This window comes from Schistocerca gregaria, chromosome 3 (assembly GCF_023897955.1).
Source record: "Schistocerca gregaria isolate iqSchGreg1 chromosome 3, iqSchGreg1.2, whole genome shotgun sequence".
In the NCBI taxonomy this organism is placed as follows: Eukaryota; Metazoa; Arthropoda; class Insecta; order Orthoptera; family Acrididae; genus Schistocerca; species Schistocerca gregaria.
Genome location: NC_064922.1, coordinates 496145272 through 496159110, shown reverse-complemented (window position 1 = coordinate 496159110; position 13839 = coordinate 496145272). Strand labels below are relative to the sequence as shown.

Here is a 13839-nt window from a genome sequence, read left to right as displayed (position 1 = left end):
CAGGGGTGTGGTGGGAGAAAAGTAGGGCTGCTAACAATCAGGAGGTCGGGGAAGGGGTTGGAGCTGAGAAGGAGAAAAACAGGGAAGCGTAAAAACGATTAGGGAGTGTGCTAGTGGGGTAGAAAGCTGTTTAGACTGAGAACAGGGAATTGTAGGTGGAGGGCAGGGGCTAGCAAAGGTTGAGGCCAGGGATGGATTATGTGGACGTAGGATTTTTTGCCGGGAGAATTCCCACCTGTGCTGTTCTGAAAAGCGGGTGTTGGCAGGGAAGGAATGAGATGATGCAGGCTATGAAGCTGTCACTGAAGATATATTCTGTTCGGCAGCACGTTCAGCAATGGGTCAGCAACTGTGTCTTGGCTAGTTTGTTCAGTGCCTGTTCATGTGGACAGAAAGCTTGTTCGTTGTCATGCCCATGTAGAAAGCAGCACAGTGGATGCATCTCAGTCTGTAGATAACACGGCTTCTTTCGCATGTACACATGTAGTCCTACCACTGATGGGATAGGAGATATACCTATGACTGGACTGAAGTAGGTGGAGGTGGGCAGACGTTTGGGACGGGTCTTGCATCTAGTCTATGGCAGTGATGTGAGCCACAAGGTGTGGGGTTGAAAGAAGTGATATGGACAAAGATACTGCATAGGTTTTATGGGCAGCAGAGTACCATCGTAGAAGAGGTGGAAAGGATGTGTTGTTGTTGTGGTCTTCAGTCCTGAGACTGGTTTGATGCAGCTCTCCATACTACTCTACACTGTGCAAGCTTCTTCATCTCCCAGTACCTACAGCAACCTACATCCTTCTGAATCTGCTTAGTGTATTCATCTCTTGGTCTCCCTCTACGATTTTTACCCTCCACACTGCCCTTCAATGCTAAATTGGTGATCCCTTGATGCCTCAGAACATGTCCTACCAACCGATCCCTTCTTCTAGTCAAGTTGTGCCACAAACTCCTCTTCTCCCCAATTCTATTCAATACCTCCTCATTAGTAATGTAATGTACCCATCTAATCTTCAGCATTCTTCTGTAGCACCACATTTCAAAAGCTTCTATTTTCTTCTTGTCCAAACTAGTTATCGTCCATGTTTCACTTCCATACATGACTACATTCCATACAAATACTTTCAGAGATGTCTTCCTGATACTTAAATCTATACTCTATGTTAACAAATTTCTTTTCAGAAACGCTTTCCTTGCCATTGCCAGTCTACATTTTATATCCTCTCTACTTCGACCATCATCAGTTATTTTGCTCCCCAAATAGCAAAACTCCTTTACTACTTTACGTGTGTCATTCCCTAATCTAATTCCCTCAGCATCACCTGGCTGAATTTGACTACATTCCATTATCCTCGTTTTGCTTTTGATGATGTTCATCTTATATCCTCCTTTCAAGACACTATCCATTCCATTCAACTGCTCTTCCAAGTCCTTTGCTGTCTCTGACAGAATTACAATGTCATCGGCGAACCTCAACATTTTGATTTCTTCTCCATGGATTTTAATTCCTATTCCGAATTTTTCTTTTGTTTCCTTCACTGCTTGCTCAATATACAGATTGAATAACATCGGGGAGAGACTACAACCCTGTCTCACTCCCTTCCCAACCACTGCTTCCCTTTCATGCCCCTCGACTCTTATAGCTGCCACCTGGTTTCTGTACAAATTGTAAATAGCCTTTCACTCCCTGTATTTTACCTCTGCCACCTCCAGAATTTGAAAGAGAGTATTCCAGTCATCATTGTCAAAAGCTTGTGGAAAGGATATGGGATATGATATTCCTCATTTTAGAGCACAACGGGAGGTAGTGAGCAGTGACAATCATGGTTCTATGGATCTCATTCCATCTGCCATCACCAACAGTCATAATGGCAGTGTAAGCTTAAAAATGGTCTGAGAAAAGGGCTGAAACCAGTTGCCAACAAATAAAAAAAATTGAAAATTCATATGATACAGTTTTTATCGATTTTTAACATATTATACAGATCACTGGGCTCCGGTCAAGAACGCTTTCTAAAATATTAAAGGAACAGGAACTGTGGAAAGTCAGTGGAGGAAATTGTTGGTGTCTTATGTAGGACGGTAGATCACAGGTAATAGGCTGAAGGTGTTGGTCCACGAGAGCAGAAATTATCTCAATGGGGCACAGTAACCAGCCACAATCGGACAACCTATGTGATTGGGTTTATGGACTTAACAAAGTCTGTGAAAGGTGCGAATGTGGGGAGTGGTAGGAGTGATGAGAGAGACAAACACTGGGGATCCTGTTGGGATTTTTGGAATGGGCTCACTGTTGCACAGTTTGTTAGTGGATGAATCTGACAGCTGCCAGAGGCCTTCCATAGGTAATACCTCTGATTCAAAGCCACAGTTGTACAGCCTTTGTCTGCAGGTAGGATTATAAGGTCTCAGTTTTCAGGTGGTTGACTGTGGTTCTTTCTGTGGATGTAAGGTTGGTTTTCATGATGAGGGCTTCAGGAAATGACGGTGAGGCAAGGATTGACGTCCAGAAATTCTGGAATGTTAAAAAGGGTGATTTGGAGACCATAGAGGTGAATCATAGAGAAATGAATGAAGTTGTGCAAGGATCAATGTTGGTTCTAGTTTGTCTGAATGGAGAGTAAGGTAAGGCTTTGGAAAGGACTGATACTCCTGTGGGCCTAAGGCTTTTGGAGGAAAGGTCCATTACTGGGGGGAGGGAGTTTTTTGAGGATGTGATAAATGTAGCAAGTCTGTGGGGCAGGTATTGTCGGCTACCAGGGGATTTGGGGAAGGTTTGGAGGCTCATGTAGATGGTGATAATGATAGTCCAATGTGGGATTCAGAGGTAAACAGATTGGAGAGGTTTTAGATGTGGCATTGTGCATGCTGTTCTAGTTCATGGAGGGCAACAGTTTCAATCTGAGACATGGGATGCAGGAATTTGGGACTGAAAAGCAGGACAATTTTACACGGAAAGGCGGTACTGAAAGGAAGTTTGCGCCTGATTCATACTGTTCCAAGCCACCATTACACAGCCTTCTATTCCACTAATGCACTCACTAATCTTTTTTTCCCTTCTCTACGACCCTCCTTTTCTGCCCAACTCCACTTAACTCCCCCCTCCCCACCCCGACCCACCAAACCTGCCCACTACACCTAACAGCCCTACCCTTGTCACCTGTGTGTGTGTGTGTGTGTGTGTGTGTGTGTGTGTGTGTGTGTGTGTGTGTGTGTGTGTGTTTTCTACTTTAGAAGGAGACCTTTTGGTGGAAAACTTAAATGTATAGGAGTCAGCGTCTCCTCTATATAGTGAGTAGCAATCTATCCTTTTCATAACATCGTTGTAATTCCCAACTTAAAAGACAAAAATTCTCATTTAACTTTAAATCTTTTTGTACTCACTGGCAGAAGTGACTTTCCCTCTGAAAGAACTAAAACAGGTGTATTATAATCAAAACCTAGTTGGTAAAACTGGAAATCATAATCTATCTTCTGCTGCGAAATCAATTTTCCCAAAGCAGATATGTTTTGAACACCTGCAGGCAAAAGAAAGTGAATAACGTTAAAAAGTTTAAAACATGACAAAAAAATTTTTAATTATAGCCAGAAAACAAATAATAAATTTACCCTTTACATCGGATTTAACACTGGCTGCATTAAACAAACTTAAAGCCCAAGACGTTCTAGCAGAAAATTTAACAGCCAGAATTAAGAACCATAAGGTGGACTACATGTTCTGCACACTATATAAACACAGCTTTTCCATGGCTAAATTTGCAAGAAAAGTAAAAATAAATAGTTCATTTAGGTCTGAAGTAAAAAGTAAAAGTAATAACTAACCATATAGTTAAGGCTGCAGGCACATCATCAAGACAGAAAATGTTAACAAGCTTTAGAATGATGTCCTACTTCATAGCTAACTAGCATAGGACACAGACACACATGGACAGCAGCTACACCGTCCAGATACACTGTCCCTGCTGACTACACTGCATTGGCACTGAAGCCTGACTGAATTTCTGTACTAGTCAGCTCTAGAGGACATTGAAAGCTTAGCAACAATTGGGCATATCGTTCATAAGAATGCTGTTAATATTGGTAAAGTTTGAAACAATGGAGGAATGAATATTTTTAAGCCAGTTCACTTTGAATGGCCATTCTGCTTCATATATACCAGTCTTATATCTCAACATTGGACTAGCATTGGAGATGCACCTAATTAACAGTAATATTGCAAAAAATATTAATTTTTTGACTTCAGAATCTTTGCTAAAGGGATCTAGCTGTACATAGGCTTTTTCTGCCTTTGACAAAATATAAGTCAATACAGACATTGTACACAACTCTTTTTATTTTCAGTAGCGCATATATCGCAGTTTTGTGTGTTAAAGGCTATCATAATTGCAAGTTGAAATCACATTAAGACTCACAGGTATATTAGGCAAATGTGGCATTATAAAATTTCTGTGCCTTTGAAATAGCTTGGATCATATCTAATAACTAAGTACGGGCTAAAGAAATTTGAAACATGCTGTGAGTAATACATATATATATGAAAAAGTTATCTTAATTAACAATCATGTATTCCTTTTTTAGTATTATTCTTCTCCTACATCAAAACAATTCAACATTTTCAAGTATTGTCTCAGTTTCTGATTACAACCAATCTACTTGAGGCAATACAGGACTAATTCACGAAGATATAATCTTTTTTTATTTCTTTCATTATGGTTTGCACTCACTACAAATTCACACCGAAGTTCCTACATAAATGAATTTAATGACACTCAAACTCATGACACAAGCAAATATCAGAATAGAACAATGCATTCTCATACAAACCCTATTTTTCCGAAATGCAAGATTTTTTTTTCTTCATTTTTACTGATATATCACAGCAGTATGTTTTATGGGGCTCTTCTACTACAGAAAAAAAGATCAATCTTATTTGCACCTATACAATTTGAGTCATGTAAGCTGTCAGATTCAGGGTCATGTAGTTTAGAGAAAGAAATAAAGTCATTACCTGTGCTGTTCAATTGACCAGTTGAAAGTGCCGTCTCATCCAAAATGAGATGTGTGTGGGGACTTAATTGCAACCGGGCCCTGGTCAAACTATCATTTTTATAATTCTTCCTGAAATAAAATATATTTGTATCTCAGTGATAATGGACATACCCCCTTACTTCCACTAATTCATACTATGCCTACTTCTTAAATGAAAAGACAGAACTGGGTTAAATGGAACCCATTTAAATACTAATGCTGACAGAAAAAGTAAGAATATCTAATCTGCATACTTTGGAATCAGAGAGCCGGCATTGAGGTTTTCCAATGTCATTGATAGTAAGTGGATTTTTGTGACCAGCTGTTTCAAGAGATTATTTAATTTTGATGATAACTGTATACCTTGAGGAACACCACTTATATTGACTGCCAAGGAACCTAGAGTTAAGAGTGTATTACGTGCGTATCTGAAAAGAGAATTTAAATTAATCATATATTTTTTGCCAAAAGGAAATAAATTTCATTTGCCTAAAGTAATAAATCATTCTGATGAATTACCAATACTAACTTACAGTTCAAAAATATGTCCACAGAAAGTCATTCCTTTAATAAATTCATGACCTTCAGTTTCACATTGCCTCTCCTGAGCAACACTTTACAAACTAAGAAAATAAAGCTTGTCACAAAGCCTTACCAAAGCCTTGTAAATTTAGTAAAGATGTAAGTGGAGTCTGAAAATGTGGGTAGGGCAGTAGATATGACTGGATTGTTCTGTTCTTCGGATGTGTTGCTGATGAAAGGGAAGCAGATGTCTCAGTCACAGATCAACTTACAGAGTTCTGATCTGTCAAGAATATTTACGATTGTCTTACACTGTGGATGCCACATCAGTACACATAAGGAACACAATAAATTAAGGACAGTGCATAGCATGTCGATTGTAAAATATATAGTTTTCCAAGAAAACAATAAATTAGAATTTTAATGAAACTTACACAGTTGATATCAAATGGCACAAAATATATTCTGCTGCAAGCCTATCACCCAACAGAAATTCTTTCAGGATTTCAAGTAGATCTATTCTCACTGCTTCTGCACTGGCAAAAAGTTCATCTGAAAAAGTAAAGATAACATAGTTATGCATGTGTTTTACCACAATTTGCAATGTGACACAATTTATGGCAATGTCACACATTATGGCTAATGACGGGAACACTTATTCTAGTATGTGTAGTAGTGTAATTACAGTTTGCCAGTATGCCTTTACCTATTAACAAAAACAAAACACAAAGGCACACATACTGTTTTGAAATTATGTCTAGCAGAAGCCTTTGAAGTGTTCTACTTAATCTTAGACTATTTGTTTCACTTTTTAAGCCTTACTAGTTGAAAGGATTGGTGCAGCAAAGTGTCAAATATGTTTCTTCAAAATTTTCAGGAAAAGGGTATCAATCTTTCAAAGAATATTCCAAATAGTCAATTTTATTCTGTACACACAAGAAAGAGTGTGTGGAGTGTGTGTGTGTGTGTGTGTGTGTGTGTGTGTGTGTGTGTGTGTGTGTGTGTGCATTTTTATTCTACCTGTATGAGAAAATTAATGTATGGAATACCGAAGATTTCATTAAGAAAATAGCTCATTTGCTTTAGTGCCCAAAAACTTGTGTATAATTCTGCATGGAATATTGTATACTCATTTGGTAAATGAGCCATAATGACACGTTCGAGGAAAAAACACAAACTAGCCCACAGTGTCTCCCTGCTTGAGTAAATCAATACTGCCAAATAACTGTAGTTCTCAGACAACATTTCACAACATACAGAGCTGAAACATGTCCACTTATCCACTGAATGTGAAGAGTTGCAGTTGGGGAAACAGGTATGGAGCATTTCCTGATCACGTGTGGTAATCTAATCCTTATATGTGTATAATAAAAACTATCCTGAAATACATAGTTCTCACTATAAACCAAGAATCTAGTTGGATTCCTATAGTAACTTTTATAAAATATGTGCACCTGGCCAGTACCTGCTTCTGAAGATTTGTTGTTAAGACACTTTGAGGGTGTTAGAGTTCCTTAGATGCAAATAACCATGAATGCATGGCATAAAATTGAAACCGAAAAATTTACAAAATCTTTAAAAATGTACAACAATGTCCTCATTTTCCCTATTAGGTAATTTATTGAAAATACAAGAAGGATAGTTAAAACCAATCCTTCTGTAGATAATCTTAAACTATTAACTTCAGTTCCCTCCTCCCAACCTGTAATTAAGTTATACCTGGCTACTTGCTGTTGTAGGGTTGGTAGAGCAACAAAACAGGGCAAAACCAATCTTGAGAGGCACTATTCTCCTGCCCCAATCTGCCAGACAGAACTTTTATCATGTCCCTCAGGCACTGCCAAATCCAGCTTGCACATAGGGAGAGTTCTAAGGACTGCCTATTGTTGGCTCTGAGGTCTAAATTCCAGATCATAGCTGGTTATGCAAAAGTCACGGAAAACTGTTCCATTATTGAGTGATGTTTCTTGCCATGGTTGTATGTAACTAAAATATTCCATGGCTTCCAATACACATACTAAGAAAATTCAACAAGAGACTGACTCCACAAAAATTCACCATTAAGAAGCTCTCCACAACCAACATTTGATCTGTTGAAATGTAGCATGCATGGTCCATACTGATGACTGATATTCATTGCAATGAAAAGGTCCCCCCCCCCCCCCCCCAAGCGCCTTGAGAACTAATAAGGAGAACTCAGTGGCATGGTGGATTACACTCATGATGTGTTTCACTTAATCTTGAACATTTTTATGATCCTCAAAAATCGCCAACTGGCACAAAGCCTCACGTCCAAAATGTCCTACTCCAATTTATAATGGGAGCATATGGTTTTCATGTACGCCATTTGTAGCAGGAGAAGGAAGATGTATTGAACCTTCCTGGCTGATTAAACTGTGTGTCAGGGACTTGATCATCAAACCTAGCTTTTTGTGGGCAGCTAAGTTACCCAGGATTGAATCACAACCCACTCTCATAGATACACTTCTGCTTGCACCTCTCTATTACCTTCCAAATTTCGCAGTTCTCCTACTTACTTACAGTTGGAGTCACGAATGATAGCGGTCAAGTTTAGGCTTGTTCTGTGAACCTATGTCACATATTCTCGGGTAGCCAGAGTTCAGTAGTGCTGATTATGCTGTGAATACTGTAGGCAATGCGAGCATTAAACATGAGCGTAGCGAGTTGTTTAGTGAATTTTTACTTCATTTGTTGTGAGTTGTCATCGATGATGGTGGCGGCAAGTAAATTCTTCATAAGGAAGCGAGACACACAATTTGCAGGATATACTCTTCCTCCAAGCACAAAACACACGCATGTGCGAACCGTAACTACCACTTGGAGTTAGCAACAACGCAACCTTTGCCTGTGCACCGACATGCGAAAACTGCCACTGTTTGTGGAGCAGACTATAGTGGTGTAAGCACCCCCCAAAAGAAAGGATTGCAGAAAAATGGCTGAGTCATGGTGTAGGGGATTGTTCCCAAAATAAATTTGTCACCCTGCAGTGGAGTATGCACTCTTTTAAAACTCCTCAGCACCTTAGAACTGTGAATGAGGTGGGACTCTTTTCATCCTTTCTTCTAGGAGTTTTAGTCTCACGAGAACGTGAGAATTCTGTGAAGTTTGGAAGGTAGGGCAGAGATATAGACAGAAGTAAAGAAGTGAGGGGAGATTGTGAACAGTTCCAAGATAACTCGTCTGGCACGAGCATTTACCTTGAAAGGCAAGGCTCTAGCTTCTGGTTCTGGTCCAGTGCACAGTTCTAATCTGCCAGGAAGTCTCAAAACAGTGAACACACTTCTGCAAAGCGAAAGATTCATTCTGAGGTATGGGTTATTTACACATTCTTATTCTTCTAGCCCACTTTTGGCACTGTTCCCAGTAAGAATATCTTTGCAGTGAAGATAATATTTTACCTCTTTGCAAGATGCATCACTATGTTTAAAATGTTTCCTCAAAACAAAATAAATTTCTATGTTACGAAAAAAATCACATTTCATAATCCTGTCCAAAACATGTCATATAAAATCACTAGCTATGTTTAGAACAGTTTTCATTGTCATGCAGCTACTGTAGTTACATATTGTTGAGCAGAAAATCTGAAAATTGCACATTTTATTTATGACTGTGCCAATCCATTCACTAATATGGACATATAGATGTTCTTATTCCAACAAAATCTAATCTGTCCAGTGAACTTGCTCCCTTCTCAAAGTCTTTTCTCAAACTGTAGCTGCCCTGGATCTGAACAAATACTCTTCAAAGGTGATTCGAAATTAACAGAACAGCCGCCTATCAATTTCCCTCCCAGGTCACTATGAAAAAGACTAGTGTTCAGTGTTGGCTAACCTCAGTATCCATGTCTTTTGCAGCTTACTCTGTTACATTTTCCTCTCCACATATTAATTTTCAGTGCCCTCCCCCTCTCCCAAAGGTACTTATCAATCTCACCCCACATGATCACTTTGCCAATGGCTCAAGTTCTCATTGCCACAGAACAGTATTCATGTCTTTCTGAGAACTCTCCTACCTGCTGACAAAGTATAGCTCAGTTTAAAAAGAACAGAAACTACTGGGTTCAATTAGAAATGTTGAAAACACCTCAAAACTAGACTTGTGAAATGCACAGATTTCAACAACCAAAAAGGTAGGCATAATAAGTTCTTCTCTCCTCTAGAAAGAAAGAGAGAGAGAGAGAGAGAGATGTTATTACCTGTATTGATTACAGGCGGCAATAATGGATTACAGTGTTTTAGTCCTCTGACAGCCAAGGCATGAATAATAATATCTGACCGAACATCTGTGCCCTCATTTGTATCATCATTACTGCTGTCAAAACCAATGAATCCAGCCACTTCAATGACATCATTCAAGGAAAATGTAGCACTTTGCTTTTCATATATCTGTAAAGACAAAAAATGAATTGAACAATCTGTAAATATCAGAAAAAAAATTAAGTTAAGGTTTTTATGTATAATTTTCACAAAATATGACAAACTGAAGGAAATTTCAATATAAAATGTAGCAAAGTGGAATTGGTCCACTTCCTACGGTACCATTCATAATGTGTGTGTGTGTGTGTGTGTGTGTGTGTGTGTGTGTGTGTGTGTGTGTGTGTGTTTTTGTTTTTTCCTGTTCTGCTCTTTCCCGACACAATACATGCGCTATGTAAACATGAAATCTCATTGTTTTCCATGCTGTAACCTTATTATTCAGTGTAAAACTTCCATGCAGCTGACATTAGTATTAATATTTTGTATTGAAACAGTTTCTTTCAACAAATATTCAAAATTTATAGTTTGCAGAAAATGAGCTTTAAAAAATTTGACCCCACTAATAACTGTTTGTTTTAGAATTAATATAACTTATTCACAGGCCGTTTCCTTGCATTTACAGTACATCTTATTTTTTCTTTAACATATATAATTACAAAAATACACTGAAGAGCCAAAGAAACTCTTATAGGCATGTGCATTCAAAAACACACACACTTGAACAGGCAGAACACAGCGCTGCAGACGGCAACACCTATATAAGACAGCATGTGTCTTGTGCAGCTGTTAGGTCAGTTACTGGTGCTAAACGGCAGGTTATCAAGATTTAAGTGAGTTTGAACGTGGTGTTATAGTTGGCGCACGAGTGATGAGACACAGCATCTCTGAGGTAGTGATGAAGCGGGAATTTTCCCATACGACCATTTCACGAGTGTATTATGAATATCTGGAATCCAGTAAAACATCAAATCTCTGACATCGCTGCAGCCAGAAAACGATCCTACAAGAATGGGTTCAATTACTCAAAAGAGTCGTTCAATATGACAGAAGTGCAACCCTTCCACAAATTGCTGTAGATTTCACTGCTGGACCATCAACAAGTGTCAGCATGCAAACCATTGAATGAAACATCATCGATATATGCTTTCGGAGTCGAAGGTCCACTCATCTACCCTTGATGACTGCATGAAACAAAGCTTTATGCCTCGCCTGGGCCTATCAACACTGACATTGAACTGTTGACAGCTGGAAACATGTTGCCTGGTCGGTCAAGTCTCATTCCAAATTGTGGACATGTACGAGTATGGAGACAACCTCCTGAATCCATGGACCCTGCATGTCAGCAGGGGGACTGTTCAAGCTGGTGGAGGCTCTTTAATGGTAAATATGTGTGTGTGTGTGTGTGTGTGTGTGTGTGTGTGTGTGTGTGTGTGGGTGTGGGTGGGTGGGTGGGTGGGCAAAACAGCTATGGTCGTAAGCGCCCATTCTGTGGCTTAGTGAAGGGTAAAAACGGGAATTTAAATCAGCAGCAATGGGAGCGAAACTCAAGAATAAGGGGAAACTAAAAACAGAAGGAAATCTTAGAAAAGTGCTAATGAAGGGCGGTTGTTTTCCCTGACAAGAGCTTCAAATGACCGATGTCATCTCACTTACACATATAAACTCAAGGACTCGATCGGCTGGGCGTGCGTCATCTGTTGAAAGGGAACATATATCAGGTGACAGCTGTAAATGGGCCCGTAGCACATTAAATTAGGGGCACTGAAGTAAAAGGTGTCTCACCATCCACAACTGAGAGCAGTGGGGACAAAGCAGGTGAGGATCGCCATGGTGAGGATCGCCATTTAAAAGATATCGATGGCTAAAAAGACAGTGCCCAACCCAGAGTCTAGTTAAAATTACCTCCTCCAGACGACGAGGCCAGGAGAAAGAGGTCCAAACACAGGGAAGAGGTTTTATGTCCAGTAATTTATTACCCTAACGTGCAGACTAATGTGTGTGCCACAAAGGTGCAACACGACAACATAAAATGCTCTGCAGATCGGCAAAGGGAACCATGCGAACAGCAGGCCGAGGAAGAGAGACAGCAGACTTTGCTGCTATATCGGCTGCCTCGTTTCCGCATATACCAACATGTTCTGGGATCCAGAGGAATGCCACAAAGATGACTCCCAAGTGGAAAAAGCGGAGGCAGTGCTGAATCCTGTGGACCAGAGGGTGGACGAGATAAAAGAGCCAAACACACACACACACACACACACACACACACACACACACACACACACACACACACACATTTACCATTAAAGAGCCTCCACCAGCTTGAACAGTCCCCTGCTGACATGCAGGGTCCATGGATTCAGGAGGTTGTCTCCATACTCGTACATGTCCACAATTTGGAATGAGACTTGACCGACCAGGCAACATGTTTCCAGCTGTCAACAGTTCAATGTCATTGTTGATGGGCCCAGGCGAGGCATAAAGCTTTGTGTCATGCAGTCATCAAGGGTAGATGAGTGGACCTTCGACTCCGAAAGCATATATCGATGATGTTTCATTCAATGGTTTGCGTGCTGACACTTGTTGATGGTCCAGCTGTGAAATCTACAGCAGGTGACACATTAGTAAGCATCCTGTGTGATCACCTGCATCAATTATTGTCCACTGTGCATTAACGGACTTTGGCAATTCCAGCAGGACAATGTGACACCCCACATGTCTGGAATTGCCACAAAGTGGCTCCAGGAACACTATTCTGAGTTTAATCATTTCCATTGGCCATCAAACCCTCCCGACTTGAACATTATTGAGCATATCTGCGATGCCTTGCAACATGCTGTTCAGAAGATATCTACACCCCCTCGTACTCTCTTGGTTTTACGGAAAACCCTGCAGGATTCATGGTGTCAGTTCCATCCAACACTACTTCAGACATTAGTCAAGTCCATGCCACATCGTGTTGCGGCACTTCTGCTTGCTCGCAGGGGCCCTACACAACATTAGGCTGGTGTACCAGTTTCTTTGGCTGTTCCGTGTGTCTTTATATAAAATTATTGCCACGAGAATTAAAATGTTTGAATGTTAAAAAGTCATCATATCAAAAAGCCAATGTTACTGGTTTATAACCCTTTTATTTCAGTTTCCAAAAGTGCATACTTATACTAGAATGACATGTTCATTTATAAAACATTTCAAATGTAATATTCGAGTTTCCATTTAAATTTTTGAGGACTTTGCCAGAACACTCAAAATTCCGCTAAATAAATTAGCACCTAAAATAATAATGCAATTTTATGGATATACAACCAAATGTGTACACCTACCATCACTCTGGCCTTCTGCACTTTTCCGGAATAACAGCAATGTATTTTAACATTTTATAAAACCATTTCCGCACATTTTTAAACACGTACTACAATCACTGGCACTTCCATTCAGTCCAAACTACAGTACAGCACAGGTATAAGCAGTTATGAAAAGGATAGATTGCTCCTAGCCATAACTATGACACACTGAGTTGCAGATAGGCACAACAGAACAACTGTTACTGTAATATTCTCATTGTACAGGACTGCAACTCGATGTGTCATCTTTATGGTGAGTAGCAGTGTTTCCTTTTCATGTCTGTTGCTATTCCATCCTGGAGTTTCCACTGTAGAGTACAGATAGGTGCACGTAGTCAGTGAGTTTTGAGCAAGCAGAGTAAATTTCATGCTTATCAGCACTACACACAGTCAGTTGTGCAAAATTCAGATTGAATAGTCATTAAAGAAGGATCCTGGATCACAGCCACTTCCTCATTTAATTGAGACTGCTCAAAGTCTATGCAGCTACATAACCTTTCTAGTAAAAATTATTAAGCTGGTCATCATCAGTGTGGACAATGACATTAAATAAGTATCAAATGAAAATCAACTTCAATAGTACTGACTTGAAACATTAAAAAATGCATCTAACACCAACTGGACAACGAAAGATGTATGAGGAGTTGGACAGGTCAGTAAAATTACAA

General features: G+C 39.7%; 1 protein-coding gene across 5 annotated transcripts in view; it reads right to left on the bottom strand.

The window, feature by feature from the left end:
• Positions 1 to 13839, bottom strand: part of LOC126353757 (mini-chromosome maintenance complex-binding protein-like) — an 85753-nt gene that overhangs the window by 14314 nt on the left and 57600 nt on the right. For all 5 annotated transcript variants that reach the window (XM_050002814.1, XM_050002812.1, XM_050002813.1 and 2 more), the window contains 5 exons: positions 9767 to 9956; positions 5985 to 6102; positions 5283 to 5456; positions 5009 to 5118; positions 3385 to 3518 (listed from right to left, as the gene is read on the bottom strand). In XM_050002814.1, coding sequence (XP_049858771.1) covers positions 3385 to 3518; positions 5009 to 5118; positions 5283 to 5456; positions 5985 to 6102; positions 9767 to 9956 — 726 coding nt within the window. The remainder of the gene's footprint in view (positions 1 to 3384; positions 3519 to 5008; positions 5119 to 5282; positions 5457 to 5984; positions 6103 to 9766; positions 9957 to 13839) is intronic.